This window comes from Achroia grisella, unplaced genomic scaffold (genome assembly GCF_030625045.1).
Source record: "Achroia grisella isolate CSIRO2021 unplaced genomic scaffold, CSIRO_AGI_Agris_v1 utg1241, whole genome shotgun sequence".
Classification (NCBI taxonomy): Eukaryota; Metazoa; Arthropoda; class Insecta; order Lepidoptera; family Pyralidae; genus Achroia; species Achroia grisella.
This window is the reverse complement of record NW_026712604.1, coordinates 567,529-585,058: the sequence shown is the minus strand read 5'-3', so window position 1 is coordinate 585,058 and position 17,530 is coordinate 567,529. Positions and strand designations below refer to the sequence as shown.

At 31.0% G+C, this 17,530-nt stretch overlaps 1 protein-coding gene across 2 annotated transcripts; it reads left to right on the top strand.

The window, feature by feature from the left end:
- The first annotated feature begins 221 nt into the window (after positions 1–221).
- On the top strand, positions 222–16,363 carry LOC131854616 (superoxide dismutase [Cu-Zn]-like). 2 transcript variants are annotated; one of them, XM_059205740.1, is made up of 5 exons: positions 222–311; positions 10,739–10,814; positions 11,926–12,129; positions 13,388–13,638; positions 15,836–16,362. In XM_059205740.1, exons 2-5 carry the CDS (start codon positions 10,749–10,751, stop codon positions 15,933–15,935), a joined length of 621 nt encoding a protein of 206 aa, XP_059061723.1. In that variant the 5' UTR covers positions 222–311; positions 10,739–10,748; the 3' UTR covers positions 15,936–16,362. The 2 variants fall into 2 exon arrangements, with proteins under 2 accessions (XP_059061723.1, XP_059061724.1); XM_059205741.1 differs by lacking the exon at positions 222–311 and adding an exon at positions 8,657–8,685 and having other exon boundaries at positions 15,836–16,363.
- Positions 16,364–17,530: the final 1,167 nt, after the last annotated feature.

Sequence of the window (17,530 nt, the reverse complement as noted above, 5' to 3'; positions counted from 1 at the left end):
AAGACGATGTGTGATATTCAATAAAAAAAGGCCGTATTGGCGAAAATTGACCAGATTTGTCGACCCCAAATAAATGGGCCAGGCAAAAGAAGAAATAGTTTTTTCCTACAATGAAAACAGATCAGATTATTTATGCGTCATGAAACAATCGATATGTTTATTGGTACACTATCCTTATTATTGTATATGCCTACATACTCGTAGATTGTATTTAAGCAGATCGTGTGCTCATATGTCAATAGACAGTAGCCGATCTCCGGAACTGCATACAGCTGAACGAAGTTAAGTCGGATATTTATTTGCGAAATATTGTAAGTATTGATTTAATTATAATATACTTTATAACTAGATGTACATAAATTTCTAGTCTCTAGTGTCTGCGTCTATGGGACTGATTATCAGTTCTAATAGATTAAATTATGGTTTTTTTGTCTATTATTATAGTCTCGAAGAATAAATAAAAGTAATGCTATATTCTATTTTAAAATTTTGCTTTTTTAACAAAAGGTTTAAAGTTATGAATTCTACTATAATTTTCTGTGTTACCTCTGAATACTTTTAAAATTTCGTTGAATTGTTTTTTAAATTCAAACTTATATAAATTTCATATAATATTTGATCAAGATTTAACCAGTAATTTTTGATTTTGATAATGTGTTAATATTTCGATTCCATAATAATCAAACTGCTTTATTCAGATATTTATATTATAATTATTCTTTTTCTGATATTTTTTCAAAGTTAAGTTAAATTGCCTAATAATTATCATCGTTTATTTATTGTAAACTAGCTGACCCGCGCAACTTTGTCTGCGTCACGCTTACACGTCACTTATCATACTTCGCTCAATTTACTTAATATCTTTCTAAATTACATCCTATGTTATTCTGATATATAAGCTATAATGTTTGGGGAATCCATAAAGTTTGTCGAAATCCATTCAGGATTTTTTGCGTGAAAGAGTAACAAACATTTATCGATCGATCAATCCATACTCACAAATTTTCGCAATTACCTATAAAATTGGTAAAATTGTAGCTGCATTTGGTACCAAATATGATTTTACTGAACTTGGATTTGTCATTTGCTGCAATTTTTATTTATTTCTGACCGAGGACAAATTTTAGAACAAATTTAAGGTTATCTAGCTACTGCTTGTTTTTACTCAACAACATCTAACACACAGTATCAGGTTCGTTCAAACCGAGCGGCCGCGCGAACGATTGATCACTCGTAATTTATCCTAGTAAAACCTCTTTTTAAATTTGTACTCTACTGATATACTTATTAAGTTCATATTTCAGCGATCTCTGGTAAGTTTTTAGTCCATTATATTATATAATACTAGTAATGGAATAAAAGATGGCGGAATTATAAAAAGCGGGAAATTTATAAATGAAAATGAAAATGAAATATTCTATTGTCTATTATTTATAGGCATTAGATATACAAATATGAAATTAATATGTAATGTAAAGATTTTACTAAGAACTCCACTCAACTGCTAGGTATATAAATTTGAGTTGTATTGTTTTTTTTTAAGTATATTTGTTTCTCTTCTGTTGTTTTTAATTTTTCATTGTATAGGTATGTATATAAATATTTTTTTAGGGGATACTAAGTTACGCCTATATAAATACATATGTATTTTATTATATTTTATATGTAATTATTAAAATAATCAATATTTAAATATGTAAATTTATATATTTCTTTTTAATTCAATTATAATAATGCTGTGATTTTGCATATATTTATGTTTTGTTGATCTTTTCGAGGTTAATTACAATATGTTTAGCCAGAAAGTCATATGAATTCAGAACTTCTGACTTATTTCCACAAAAAAAAGAACCTCTATTTGCATGAACAATCTAAGACAATATCATATAAAAATTTGAAATAAATTAAATACATTGGAATTATAACAAATTTTCAAAATAACAAATAATGTACCTTTATGTTTATTCTTTCTTTCTTTATATTTATTTCCAATAAAAGAGAAAGCCGAATAGAGCAGATCGTAAATATTTACGGCAAAATTTCAATTGAAAGTATTGTCATCGCGTTTTGGTGGACCCAAAGTCTCCGAAAAGAGATGTATACTGTAGAATACCTACTTACATAATAATTTTATAGTGTGGACAAACTCCTCTTTGGCTTGGACAGTTGCCATTGCTTTTAAATTACCAACGGGTTACGAACACAGATGAGACTATTTGCCTTTGTCAAAATTGCAATAGAATATGTTGGTGGTTACTCTATTCTCCCAAATGTGAATTTAAAAAAGAATCTATATTATTGTAAATATGTTTCCTTCTTTGAAAATAATACAAGCTGAGTTTCTCCCTTCCTCCAAAATGACGGTAGATTGAACATTGGACATAATATCATAAGAGTCTGCAATAGACCTACAAGAATAAAAATATTTTTTATTTTAAATTAAACCACAACTATATCTAGTTTGTAAATAACTAAACTAGTGCTGGCAGTTAATTCGTTATATTTAAATACTTATGTTGTAGGCACTTATAAGAATCTACAAAAACAATGGCACCTGCCTACCTAATAGTTTTTTTGCGATTAAACTATGGTAATTCTAATTCAACATCGCATTTGGATGAGGTAATCCAATTTTATTACAAGATATAAAAAATGTAATGTTGTAGTAAAAACAGATGGCAAGAAACTTAACTGAGATACCTATTGTTTATATCAGTTGTTTAGTACCTATAACATAAGTTTTGATTAGCTTGGAACTAGATGGCGCTGTGTGAATTGTCTTGAGATGTTATTATTATTATGCTGAATTGTCCAGGGTTATTACAATTATTATTAAGCGTATGTTTTATTTGTAGGTTTTATATTTATTTATTTAAACCTGCATCAGTGTACAGTCTGATGCGCTCCTGACTACCAAACTAGCGTGAGCTGTGAATCAGTTAATATTGCGATATGTATTTACTAGTTCGATTTCGATGATTCTTTTTCAGTAATTTATTTAGTTTAATTAGATTTTTAATAACTATATATTGAAGTGCTTAGTTATTATAAGTTTTTTACTATACTTGTGTATTGTCGGCGTTCATATTTAGTTTGACCACATACCATATAACCATAGACAAATGGGTATGTCTATTTCTATATTTTGAACATTACTACCCATATTTTAGACAGTATAGTTTAATTTAATGCATTTTTGTACAATATTATAAAACAATTAATTTTATTTTGCCATATTTTATATTTCTCACCTACTATTTTAATAGAAAAGGGTACAAAGATTATGCTTCACGTATTAATATATGCAAATGATTGGTGCAAACCAGTATTATGTTAGTACTACTTCGTTCAAATTTGTGTATACAAACATTAGCGAACGAAGCCGCAGGCGTAGCTTGTTTAGTTGTAAAACTATGTCAAGTTTAACACGTTACTTGATTGATTAAACACCGTACCAACAATTATGTATAGCTTAATATCACAGACATAAAGTTCAATATTGTAGCCACGCAATGATCTAAATAATCTCACCATGAGAGTTATTGCGAAGTAGTCATTACCTGGTTACCTTCGTTGCGATAACCCCTGGCTTTCCACGACTTATTTATCTTCTTAAGAAATATCAATATCAACAAGATTCTCTTAAAATAGACTAAACGTCACGAAACTCGTATTAAACCAACAAGGTTTGCTATCAATTTAAAAAATAATAATTTTTGTTGTAAAATAACACAGTCCATAACAAGTATAAGAAAATACTGTACGTTTACAATCGCAAATAGCCATTAGATATAATTTTAAAATAAATTTCAAAATTTTAATTATGGAACGTCAGAGTTGCGATTTGTTTTGCAAACATTACTTTTGTGTGTGATAGAGATATTCAGTGGATTACGTATACAGTTGTAAATATAATTTACTTCGTTCCGATTGCAGTTGCACGTTACATACAAACTGTTACTTAGCAACAATACTTATTTTAAATGTGATGGATTATACTTTTTCTACTTCAATCAATGTGCCTAATAGTGTGCCTCAATATAACGTGGTCATTAAGAAATAGTATATAAAATAGGCAGAACTATTTAACAATATTTATATCACTAAATACAATATAGAAATTTGATTTTTTTTTTTTATTTAATATTAAACATTACAGTATTAAAATGTAATTTAAATTAAATTAAATTAATCTGAATAGTGAATTCATGCATAAAATATTAATGTAGGTATATAATAGTGGAAAATTATATAAGTAATAATAATTGTAAAATATCACATTTCCAATATAATAAAATGTATATGTATGTATAGGACGTTATATTATAAATAGGAAACAGGGTGTGTTACTGTTACACGCATTAATCAACATTTTTGCATATATTACAATCGATAACATATAGTTTTGTGGAAATTGACAATTATTTATATAACAAAATATAATGTAACAATACCTAATCGTGACTAAAACGTGAATAATCGCTTAATGATTGTGATACGAGACCAACGTGAGAGTAAAAAATTTACTCTCATTGTGGTATATTATATAATAATAAAAATAATCATAACCCAGGACAATTTACACACCGCCATCCAGACCCAAATTAAGCTAAAGTTTATGTTATCGGTAGTAGATAACTGAGACAAATAAATACATTTTTTTCGTAAACACATACATATACATAGAAAACACCCAGACCGATATAAACAATCATACTCATGAATTCAAAATGTATGCCGCGCGGGGAATTGAACCCACCACAGAGGCCGTCAAGTTTGTGTACCATAGATACCTAATCAAAATGTGTTTTTTTTTATGGATGACAATGAAATGGTGCATCCGCCTGCGCTAACGGTTTACGCTGTTGGGGCACCAGTGAAGCATGAGGTCAGGTCAGTTAGCCCATTGTGACAAATTCACCAAGATTTTATAACACGAAGGTTTCCAGGGGGAACCACGTGGAGATCAACCTGACATGGTAATGTACCATGTCAGGTTAAGGCTGGTTATAGGCTAGCAATAAGATCATCAATCCACAATACTAACAATCCCATTTCCCCCCCAATCAAAATGTGTTGGAAAGATATTTTTTAATGGATAAATATGAAAAGTTATGTTCACTATATATTATTGCTATATAATCACGACGGTTGGAAGGACTGAGTGGCTAGTATCTTATTAATATTATAAATGCGAAAATTTGAGTATGGCTAGATGTTTTGTACTCTTTCACGCAGAAACGATTGTACGGATTTGATGAAACTTTACAGTGATATAGCTGTACATCAGAATAACATATAGGCTATAAATTTCACGCGAGTGAAATTGCGGGCACAGCTAGTCATATAATAAGTGTATATTATATTATATAACAAACGTACGTATAACGTATATGTGACTATTGGTTCCATAACTAATAACCACTTACTATTCAATTGGGTGGGAATCAATGTGTATTTTTGTCGTGAATCAGCAATTTCATTGTGCTTTACCCATTGTAGTTTCATCAATTACCATTTTAGTATGCACGAGAAGTGTCAAGGTTTTTTTATACCACGTTATTGTCAAACAATCATACCATCTGATGGTAAACGGTCACCGTAGCCTATGAACATCTCATAGGTACACCAGGACTGTTCCGTGCGCGTTGCCGACTCTTATGAAACCTTAATATACCATTCTTGAAAAACCCCATACTGTAGTCTTGTGAGAAAACCTTGGCAGGTAGTTGATTCCTAAATATAAGTGTAAGCAGGAGGAAGCTCCTCTGAAACTACACTGTCCGAGACCACTTAGTTTCCAGCGAGTGGGGATGAATTTCCTGTCGATGCCGAGCGGAGTGATGGTAAAAGGTACCTGTAGACATCATGTCGAATAATTCCTCAGAACACAGTCTGTTGTATATTCGGTAATATAGAATAATTCTATAAATTTAGAATTAGAAGTTAAATTTTCAGATTTTTACTTTGTTTATTAATAATATTGGCACAGTTTTTTTTTATTTCACAACTTCCCCGGACATCAACTCCCAGGATTGCTACCTTTTTGTTTTAATAACATTTCATCTGATTGATACAGTTGCCTGCCTCATATTATTTACGTTTCATCTGATGGGTACAGTTGCCTACCTCATATATAAATGAGTGTGTAGAATATATCACTAAGAACTGCATGACTGTAATGTTAATTAGTATAGGTCAGTGCTCAGTTATTACGTATGGTATTAGGTATTGAGGAAAATGTTTGAATGAATTCATGCAGATAAGTGAATGATAATTATGGAAAATAATGACTCTTTGAAAAGCCTTGTTTATTGTTCTTCCTTATTATTATTACGTAGTCTGTTTTCTTTGCCGAGACTTTGTACAAAGTCATCCTTGTAGTTATTTGTCTCAGCCATTTCTGCTGCGAACTTATTTTTTTTATGAATTGTGTTTTGTTAAACAATAATAATAATATCTCAGGATAATTCACACAGCGCCATCTACTCCAAGCTAGACAGAGTTAGTATTTTGGGTACTAGACAATTGACATGAATACATAGTATTTTTTTTTTGTAAATACATACATAATATACAAAGAAAATAACCAGACCGATTCAAACTATCATTCTTATGAATATAAACGTTGGTACTGTGCAAGGAATAGCACTCGCGACCATCGGAAGTAAGGCGGTATGTTAAACCGCTAGACTTAGGTCTAGCGGTTTAACGTCGTTTTTAAAGGGCAGTGAAATTACAGGGTCTGTATCCTGTAATTTCACTGTAGTCTGTATAACACAGTAGTCTTCAGGAATAGTACGAAATATTATTAAGTAAGGTTTTTATAAACATTGCTAGAATAAGGTTGAAGTCAGATCGGTTATCCTATTTTGGCAATTTCATATTAAAAATAAACAATGATTTCTAGTCCGAAAACATTTTGAGGCAACTAACAATGTACCTTACATACATAATACATTGCTAGCAATAAGGCTATTAGTCCTCATTGCTAACAATCCTCCATCCGCAACGTGTGTGCTACAATCTGCAGATGTTGCCAAGCAGAAGAGGAAACCACTACACATCCTATGTGGTTGTATGTCCACTCATGCATAAACGAAATATCTCCTTCGGAAAGTATACACTCTCATTTGAGGAGATAAAAACCATCGCTCCTAAGAATATCTTACAATTCTTGTTCCTAACGGGTTTAGGTAGTGAACTTTGAAAAAGGGCGAGCACAGCAGATCTATGTAGGTCGCAGTGTTATAGGTTTTATCACGTGACAATAGTCGAAAATCCCCAATAAAAAAAATACCATTTACGATATGTGTAATCTATATGAGGAACTTGATTTGCTTATTATATATAGTTTGAAGTAAATAAGAAAGCACCTGACAATAGGACCAAAACCTAAAAAAAAGGTGTTTATAAACACAGTTTGTTGATAAACCATTACGTTATAAAGGAGATCAACGCATCAATAATAAGATTTTATTACTGTTTGGCTGATCGTGGGATTTACCCAGCACCAGACATATGCTGCAACGCACCTGGTAATTAAACATGTTTTCCTTATTTACTTGCCTTAGCTACGTCAATGGTTTAGATTTCTAAACCCTACTTTTTACTAGCGAATAAATCGAAGTCAAATTACATGAACAAGGATTTATTCATGCAAATGAATTGAAATGTAATAAAATTATTTATTGCAATTAATCAAAACAAAAAAATATCCAAAAATAATCTATTCATGTAGAATATTTTAGTCGCTTATGAACGTCATATTTTTAATATTATTAATAATAATATAAGTAGATATATACATATATAGTTGTACTTATTTATTGTAGTCCTGATATTCAGTCTATATGCAAAAAAATATTTTATTTTTATATACAGACCACATATGATGACATATGAACGTATGTCAATTTATTATTACTATTTACATTCCTATACTCAAGTTCAGCTAAGAAGATGACCATAAAGCTCATAATTGATAATTGTAATAAAATAGTGTTTATTATCACAGAATATATTGTAGTCAATACTGAGAATAGATTTGACTTATATATGTAATATAAATAAATAAATAAAAAATCGTATCTAACTAATCCTCTAAATAGTAAGTAAGTCTATTTGAACAGCTTACGGGAAAAGTTCTATCAAAAATTCATTATTTTATTCTTTTGAAACCTACGTGACTGCTTTACATAAATGAAAGTGACATACACGAATTATAGTTTAATTTTTGATTTTTCTAAATGATTTTGGCAAATTAATAATAGATGTTACATAATAGTTCTACTTGCGTATTTATTTGTGTCTAATTATTGGACTTTTTTTCATTATTTATTATTTTATTATAAGTACATGCCTCATTTGTTTACTATAGCAGTATTTATTTAAATAGAAAAGAATCCTTAGGGTAGAAAGTACGACTCGTAAATGACTGTACTTTATTTTTGTAACAATGAGCAAAAAGTGGCTTAGTACTACTTGGGTAGATTGGTCTGATTAATGGATAAAACCGGTCCGGGTTTCCAATTTAACCAGACCCACAACATTGTAATCTCTGTCTAGATTTACTACAGCAATAGTTGCTTCTGGATTAATTGACGGGTCAATGTACGTTGGGCGTTGTTACAACACTATTGTGAATAACATGTATGGAACCATTCGCTATACGAAGCCGTAAAGGTGAGTCGTGTTTCTTTGATACTTATAGAGCTGTAGAGTTGTATATTTTTTATATTTTCAAGGCAAAGACGTTCTCTCAATCATCTTTATTGTAGATGTTTATTTTGCCTTTTCAATTATATTATCTGTGTAAATAGAATCTTAACAATACATTATTAACAAATAAGTTGATCTTTATCTTAATAATTATTTGACTTGATATTGTAAATAAACGGTGCAATGTTTTTATAAGTTCCTTATTACTGTTTCAATGTTTTTGTATCCGAGACTTGGGTTGTTGCAAATTTTTTATTATAATTGTGCACTTCATATTATTTTATAATATAAGACAAAGTTTAATACGTTAATAGTATAAGCACTAGGTACCTAATTGGTTCTCTCAATTACGCTATAAAACTTAAATAATGCAAAAGATTTTAATCTACTTAATAAAACTGTTTTTAAATATTGGAATTCCTCTTGGTTTTCTGTATTGTTAATGTGTTTTTTAAATTTTGTACAATAAGTTGCCTTTTCCTTAAATTATTTACCAACCAACCTTTAGAAGGGAAGAGATACTCGAAGATTGTTTAGTGTAAGAAATAATTATATACTAAAAATATATATTACATAAAAATATTACATACATAATATAAATCTATGACTGTATATTAATATTATCAAATTATAAACATACATATAAGGCAATGATCACTATTGCAGTTCCTTGAGACAATATTAAAAAAAACATTAACTTTATTTTAAAGTTACATTCAGTGGGAAATACACGAATTTCTTCGTTGTGATTTTTTTTCTTGTAGCAATTCTAAGTTTACCTTTATATTTCGCTAGCTGTTTTCCGCGACTTTGTCCGAACATGATTTTAACCCTTTTACCATACTCCTCCGAAACGGCTTGACCGATTTTTATGAAATTTTATATGCATATTTAGTAGGTCTGAGTGTCGATTACTATCTATTTTTCATACCCTAAGTGATATATTATAGTTGTCCACCCCTAAGATTTATTTTTTATTTTTTGGACATTTTTTTTATAATGTGCTATAAAAAATACATTCAGTTCTAAATATTCACCCTTCAACCACCAACCCCTATTATTTAATAGCTATATTTACTGTACTTAAATTTATAAGAGAAACAACATTTGCCGGGACAGCTATTATTATGTAATAAAGATTATTACATAATTATTATCTTAACAAAATATGATGTCATAAAGTACCTTTTGTTCTTGACATTAACCAGGCAAATATATTCCTTTCACCGATAGTGAGAGGTCATCTCAGTATGCAAATTATTGCTTGTTTATATTCTGGTAATAACATCGTAGTATTATTTTGATTAATGATGACTTTCATACCTTGACTTTTTTTTGTTTACGTTTATCGTTATCGTAAGAGAATAACGAAACATAGGAGCAAATTTAATATTAATTAATTTTAAATATTATCTGTGTAGCAAACTCCGTGATTTCTTTATTATTTTTATTATTGTATATTTTTAAACTTTCACTATACCTAATAATTTTATAGACAATGGTTTTTAATTACTTCCATATTTTCTCATTAGATTCTCAAAATACTCTCATTTTAATAGACAGATTTTTTTTTAAGAATTACAATAGAAAAAAATAAATAAAAGGTGCTTCCGTCTGTACTAGTGGTTTACGCTGGCGGGGCACCAGTGGAGGATTATAAGATGAGCATGAGGTCAGGTCAGTTAGCCCACCGTGACAAATTTATCGGGAATTTATAACGGTGGTCTCCAGGAGAAACCGCGTGGAGGTCCACCTGACATGGTACTATAGACAGTATTTATTACTTCCGCTTCAATCTCTTTTGTAGATTGTTTGTGATAATTTTTACAGTTCGGGAAAAGAGCTCAGGGCACGACTGGGCTTATCCCAAGAATTCTTTTAAAATATACGAATATTTTATTTCATGCAATTGAAATGGCTTACAACAAATGGTTAGTTAGATCTCCACACAATACGACCATTTCTCACAATGAATTAAAAGTAAATAATGTAAGAAAATTAATATCTTTAATTGCAGATAACCAGACATGTTCAAACAGGTCCTCATCATCACCGCGACGCTCGCAGCGGCGGCTTTCGCTCATCATCTCAAAGTAAGTGTTGTAGTTTATTCATGTAGTAATAAGAAAAAAGACTAGGTAAACGGAGAAAAATATATATTACTAGCTGTCCCGGCAAACGTTGTTTTGCCATATAAATTAATAACGATATAAAAAAATAGGGGTTGATGATAGAAGGGTGAAAATTTAGGATTGTATGTATTTTTGTATGTTGTATCAAAATACATACAATCCTAAATTACTAAAAAAGAAACTAAAAATTTTGTTCAATAAATAAAAAATTAGGGGTGGACTACTCCTAACATTGAGGGGGATGAAAAATAGATGTTGGCCGATGCTCAGACCTACTCAATACGCTCACAAAATTTCATGAGAATCAGTCAAGCCGTTTCGGAGTAGTATGGGAACGAAAACTGTGACACGAGAATTTTATATATAAGATTATAGACTACTGATATAACAGAATAGAATGTAACAAAACAAGAATCTACAAAAGGAATATAAATTTTGAATACAAATTTAGAATATAAAACATTTCTTCATTAGCCAGTTACAACAGTAATTATATGTATATACTTACACTGCCTTATACTTATACTACAATGGTGACATAGGTACAACAGTATCGTTTTAGGATAGTCGACAAACTGGCATCGAAATTACGATTACGATAAGATTTTATATTTATAATATTAGTATGAATATATGTGACATGACAATACGAAACTTGAAGAACAGTATTTTTTTTTAATATTTATTTTAGTATTACCACAGATAATATAATATTACACAGAATCCTAGACGATTTAAATGCACCCGCCTGTGCTTAATACTGGCTGGGCACCAGTAAATGTGTGGATCGTATCAGATAAGGATGAAGTTAGATCAATTAGGCAGTCGTGATGAATACACTGGAAGGAATTAAAGGAAGTAAGGAAGGAATTAAACACGGTTGTTTCCAGGGGATCGCGTGGAGATCAACCTGATATTGTACATTTATAACAATGTGAACACTACTCTTCTTTAATAATAAACCATCGATTATAGTCCTAACATCTTCTGTAATATGCTTGTTATTTGAAAAATAACATAGAACGGGACAAAGCAGGGTGTCTCTAGCAAAAATAACATGTGTTTATTCCAGGGAGCACCACACGTGGCTTCAGCAAGGCTGAGATCTGACAACGTAGATGGTAACATCACATTCACGCAACTGGAGGACAATAAAGTCAGGGTACAAGGCACCATCATTGGATTGGCTCCAGGACAATACGGTTTCCACGTCCACGAGAAGGGAGATCTTAGCAATGGCTGCGCTTCTACCGGATCTCATTATAATCCAGAAAATGTGAGTATATTTTTAAAAGAATAATTAACAGACTTCAACTTCGTCTGCATCACATTTACTTGACATTTATCATTATATTTCGCCCGATTTACATACTATATTTTTAAATTATAGCTTATGTGTTATTCTGATATATAAGCTATATCTATCTACTGTAAAGTTTCATCAAAATCCATTCAGTAGTTTTAGCATGAAAGAGTAACAAACATCCATCACACAATCTCACAAATTTTCGCATTTATAATATTCGTAAGATAAGATATATATAATAATAATAATAAACTCAGGACAATTAACAGAGCGCCATCTAGTCTCAAGCTAAGCAGACTTATTCATGTATTTGGACTAGACAGTTGTATCAGTTGATAGAAATACTTTGTAAATACATACACATTATAGATAGAATACACCTAGACTTATTCAAACAGTTATACTCATGAATACAAATGTTTATACTGTGTGAGGAATCGAACCCGTGGTCATCCGAAGTAAGACGGTATGTTAAACCGCTAGATCACCGAGGCCATCATGAAATGTATTAAATTCTTATAAAGTTAGATAAGTTAGAACAAGATAAATCTGAATGAGTTTCTAAAGCAGGTTATGGAAGGATTTATTTGAACATGTTAATCTACAGAATTATGTACCAGATTTGACAAAATCTTTTTGTATTTGACGTCAAATCAAAGACCGTGCGATTTCCTTTACACAGTTCCGTCTTATTTTAAAATTAGAATTTTAATTTTAAAAACATGATCAAAACTGTTACACATCAAAATGACTTAAATGAGTATGTTACTAGAAGATACTAATACAAAATCGGCTTACTTTTGGGCTGTCTTCAGTAATTAAATTTTCTAGGATTATTTATTGAAAATTTAATCTTTTAAAATTGTATGCATATATATGAAGTTAGAAGTTTCATATGCTGTTTTATGTACTATCATTGTGTACATACAAAACTGTCTAGAAATTATTTTAATATAAAATGTATATTATCATTAAGGAGGACTACTGGCCGAAGGGGGTGGTGTATCGGCGCTACCGTGGTGGCCATCGTTGATGGCGTGACCATACGAACGTGAAAAATTAAGAACAGACATAAAAAATAAGAATTTACATTTATATTATTATTACTTATGTATGTTAGTGTATAAGGTATACATATATAAGGTATTTGTAATATGGGCTATTAGTAGCCTGAATTGAATAATTTAAAAAAGGGGAACTTGTAAGTAATCTATGAATTTAATTTCAGCAACCCCATGGCCATCCTGAGGACAAAGCCCGCCACGTCGGAGACTTGGGCAATGTAGAATTTGACGCCAACAATATCGCTACCATAGATTTCGTCGATAGCCTTCTTTCCTTAGAGGGAGAACATAATATCATCGGTAGGGCTGTGGTGCTCCACGAGAGAGCTGATGACTACGGCAGGTCCGACCACCCTGACTCCAGGAAGACTGGAAATGCTGGCGGCAGAGTGGCGTGCGGAGTCATCGGAATTCTGTCAGGAGTCTAATTTTTATTATATAAAAATCACCATTGTCTTATCATAGATGTTTGTCAATTTAGCTTTGTCTATATTTGGTACCACAAAAAAATATTAGTAACTCTATGATAGTACAATGCATCTGTAATAATATATTTTTACGATACTCTTGTATGATTAATAATACAAATAAATAGTAGGTATATTTCATTAGTTTACTGCGAAATATTTTCTTTACCCTCCTTCTAGAAAATCACATTTAAAAAAAGAACAAATGATACTTTATTTCATAGTTAAGTCTGTTGAAAGGTCATAAGTACATGTAACTATAAAAACAATTGAAACTCTAGGTCCAAGGCACTCTGAACTTTTATAAAAAATTCGTAGTAATATTTTTGCCCATTAAGGAAAATCTTTCATTTATTCTACGAGCATTACAAATGACGCGCACATAAAAAGCGCGCGAATGAAATCTTACGGAGCAAATAAATACAAATACATATGTAGGTTATGTAGTGTTCACCTCTTCAAATGTACGTCTACGTGACACTTTTTGCAAATTATTTATGATTGCTTTGTATACTGGTCTTTATCAAGTGTTTGCTGGTGTTAGATTAATATGCAGTCGGTATTTTTTATGCTCATATAAAAGACAAGTCGGATGACACAATAATATTGCAGTGATAATGCGTTGATCTTACATATAAAAAAAACTGAACTAAACAAAAACAATAGTCAGTCTATTAATTCTTGACTTATACATGTTAATCAGGATCTTATAATACTGATTCAAGTAAGGCGCTTAGCACACGGAGTGTGTTCAGTGATCGCACCTAATCGCCCGGTTAGGTGCGGTAGAAAACTGACCTATCTGCGACTTTACATAAACTAATGCATATAAATGGTCCAAAAAGTAAAAGTAATACATTATAAATAATAATTACAGCCGCAATTACTTTCATCTGTTCGTTGGTTTTAATTTTGCTTTAATGCTATTATAAAATATAATATTCAGCTGGCAATATAGATGTCTCTGTTAGAGATTTGACAATACTAAATTTCTTACATAATGAGTACAGATTAAATAAAGTTAATGAAACTATTTAATATAAATAATAGGTAATTACATGTCAATAAGTACATGATTATAGTAATAAAGTACAAGTGCAGTGTAAAAGTTGAAACTGATTACACTATTAACCTGCCATTTCGCCATACCAATCTTTCATTGCTCACGTGATGCTGAAGTATGTATTGATTGTTGAACCTCATTTACGGGGCCCGCTAAAGCAAGAAGAAACACAACTAATGCATTTTGTTAAATATATAATGATTTAACAAAATGCATTAGTTGTGTTTCTTCATAGTTCTTCTTAACTGAAGCTAGCAAAACTGTGCTGTAGGAATAGTAATAAAAAAACTGACGCTCATAAGTAACTAGAAATTTTCTTCTTCATTTTATAACGATTTTGATTAAACTTTGCATTGCATGCTAAAAAACAAAATTGAATTATTTATGAATCAATAAATGAATGAATTCAGTTTCCAAATCCAATCCAAATCCAAATTTTAGGGTATCTTGATCTACTACTGTCACGTGTTTATGTCAATGCACGATTCGGATTAATCTCTATACATGCTACAACGATTAACCAAATGCACCAACGCATCCTAACATCACGCCAGTGTGAACCTAACTAAAAAAAATCTGAATCGAGTGCGACGTGCGCTTAATATAATACACCTGAACCTACTCTGTTATTAAATTATATTACAATACAACTAGTTTACATACGTTTGTGATAATTTGGACGGATTTGGATAATCGCTATGGCTGTGTTGAATTGTACTTTTGCCTCTAATTATCTACTTAAAAATATTGCAATAGCATATCCCGGTGGTCACTCTATTCTTCCAAATTTGAATTTAAAAATGAATCTGTATTATTGTAAACATGTGATCATTTGAAAATAATGAGAACTGAGTTTCTTGTCAGTTCTTATCAGCTCAAAAGCACTTCGAACTGACGGTAGATTTGACATATTATAAGACCTACATGATTATAGATATTTTGATTTGATTTGATTTGAGTATGTTTAAAGAAATGACTCTGAATGAAAACTGTCTCTTAAAATAAATTTGTTTTTTTCCCCTGATCCCCCTGAACTTATTGTTGTAATTATAAAATATATCATTAATTTTCTACTGTTTCAGGGATCCCGTATACTACACATACACATGGAATGCTGCACCCAAAACATCTGTCACGTCCACAATCACATTATTATTCATTTTAGCATTGTTTGTTCATTGAAATCTAGGTTTAGTTTCCGTAGTTTATTTCATAATTAATTAAGTATCACACACTATCATGTCGCCATAATAATAATAATAATAATATCCCAGGACAATTCACACAACGCCATCTAGTCCCATTCAAAGCAGAGCTTATGTTATGGGTACTATACTACTGATATAACTACGTGGATACTTTTTTTATAAATACATACATTATATAAGTATATAAAAACATCCAGACCGTTACAAACAATCATTCTCATGAATACAAATGTTGGTACAGTGTCAGGAATTGAACCCGCGACATCGGACGTGAAGCGGTGTGCTAAACCACTAAACCACCGAAGCCGTCAAATAAATATTGTAGTTATCGTGAATACTTAAGTACTTAAGTTTTAGATAATAAGTTATTTATTTCAACAGATAAATGTTAGTAAATAAAATCACAACGTATTAAAAGTACCAGGGCGAGTGTTTAATTATGTTTTCTTTTATCTGTGTGTTCTAAGTGTCATATACGAATAAAATATTGTTATGTTGTTTTATTTTCTTTACAGTATACCCTACTTCCATCTTTCTCTTTGTATTTTGGATATTATCATCTGCTTACTGTATTCGCTGAAGGGGAATCATTGGAGTATAATGGGATGCGAATGAAGTTAGGTCTCATCGTGGTGATTTCGCTAAGATTTCTGATATAAATCAATCCTTTTTTGTAAATACATACATTTTATACATAGAAAACAATCAATCATACTCATGATTACAAATGTTCGTACCCTGCGAGGAATCCAACCCGCGACCATCGGAAGTAAAGCGGTATGTTAAATTACCATACCGCAGTCAGTACCTTCTTCCTGCCCTTAACTCATACTAATTCGAAGTCAGCAATATATTTATATGCAATATAGAATAGTTATCCGCGACTTCTGATTGACTTTTATCAAAAATATGAACAAAACCGAATATTCTAGCAACAGTATTAACGCATTGTTTGGTGGACCAATACTGTTTGTCGTTGGAAATCGTTCTTTGTAATTTTAAATTATGAATTTATTGATAACACCGTGGGATATAAAATAAGTATACAAATTATATAAAAAAAATAAACTAGTACAAAATAATATCGCAACTCTACCTTCAACGTTTAATATTCAAAATAATATACATAGAAACCATCCAGACCGATACAAACAATCATACTCATGAATACAATTATTTGTGCCGTGAGAGGAATCGAATCCGCGACCATCGGTCGTAAAGCGGTGTGCTAGACCGCTAGACCACCGAGGTCGTCAAGTAGTATAGTTAGTTAGTATAGTATTTGCTTTTATTTAAAAATTTTCTTCAGTTGGTCACTGAGAGAGAGTGAGAGTGAGGGAGAGTGGTCGTGACTTTCAGGATGGCATCTCTTCGTTGTTGTCCTTGGCGAAAGAGCTCCTCTCAATTTGCCATCTGGTACGGTTTTTGGCTGTACAAGAACATTGTACTGCTGTATAGCCAAAAATAAAGTCAATTTATATTACATATGTACAGAGTAATAATATTAGGTATCTGGATGAGTGTCAGTATAAATAATATTATTTAATGGCTATTAATAGTAAACACGCG

Coding starts and splice junctions, on each gene's coding strand:
- LOC131854616 (XM_059205741.1), top strand. CDS start 10,749: ATGTTCAAACAGGTCCTCATCATCACCGCGACGCTCGCAGCGGCGGCT. Junction 10,815..11,925: donor CTTTCGCTCATCATCTCAAA/GTAAGTGTTGTA, acceptor TGTTTATTCCAG/GGAGCACCACACGTGGCTTC. Junction 13,639..15,835: donor TGCGGAGTCATCGGAATTCT/GTCAGGAGTCTA, acceptor CTACTGTTTCAG/GGATCCCGTATACTACACAT.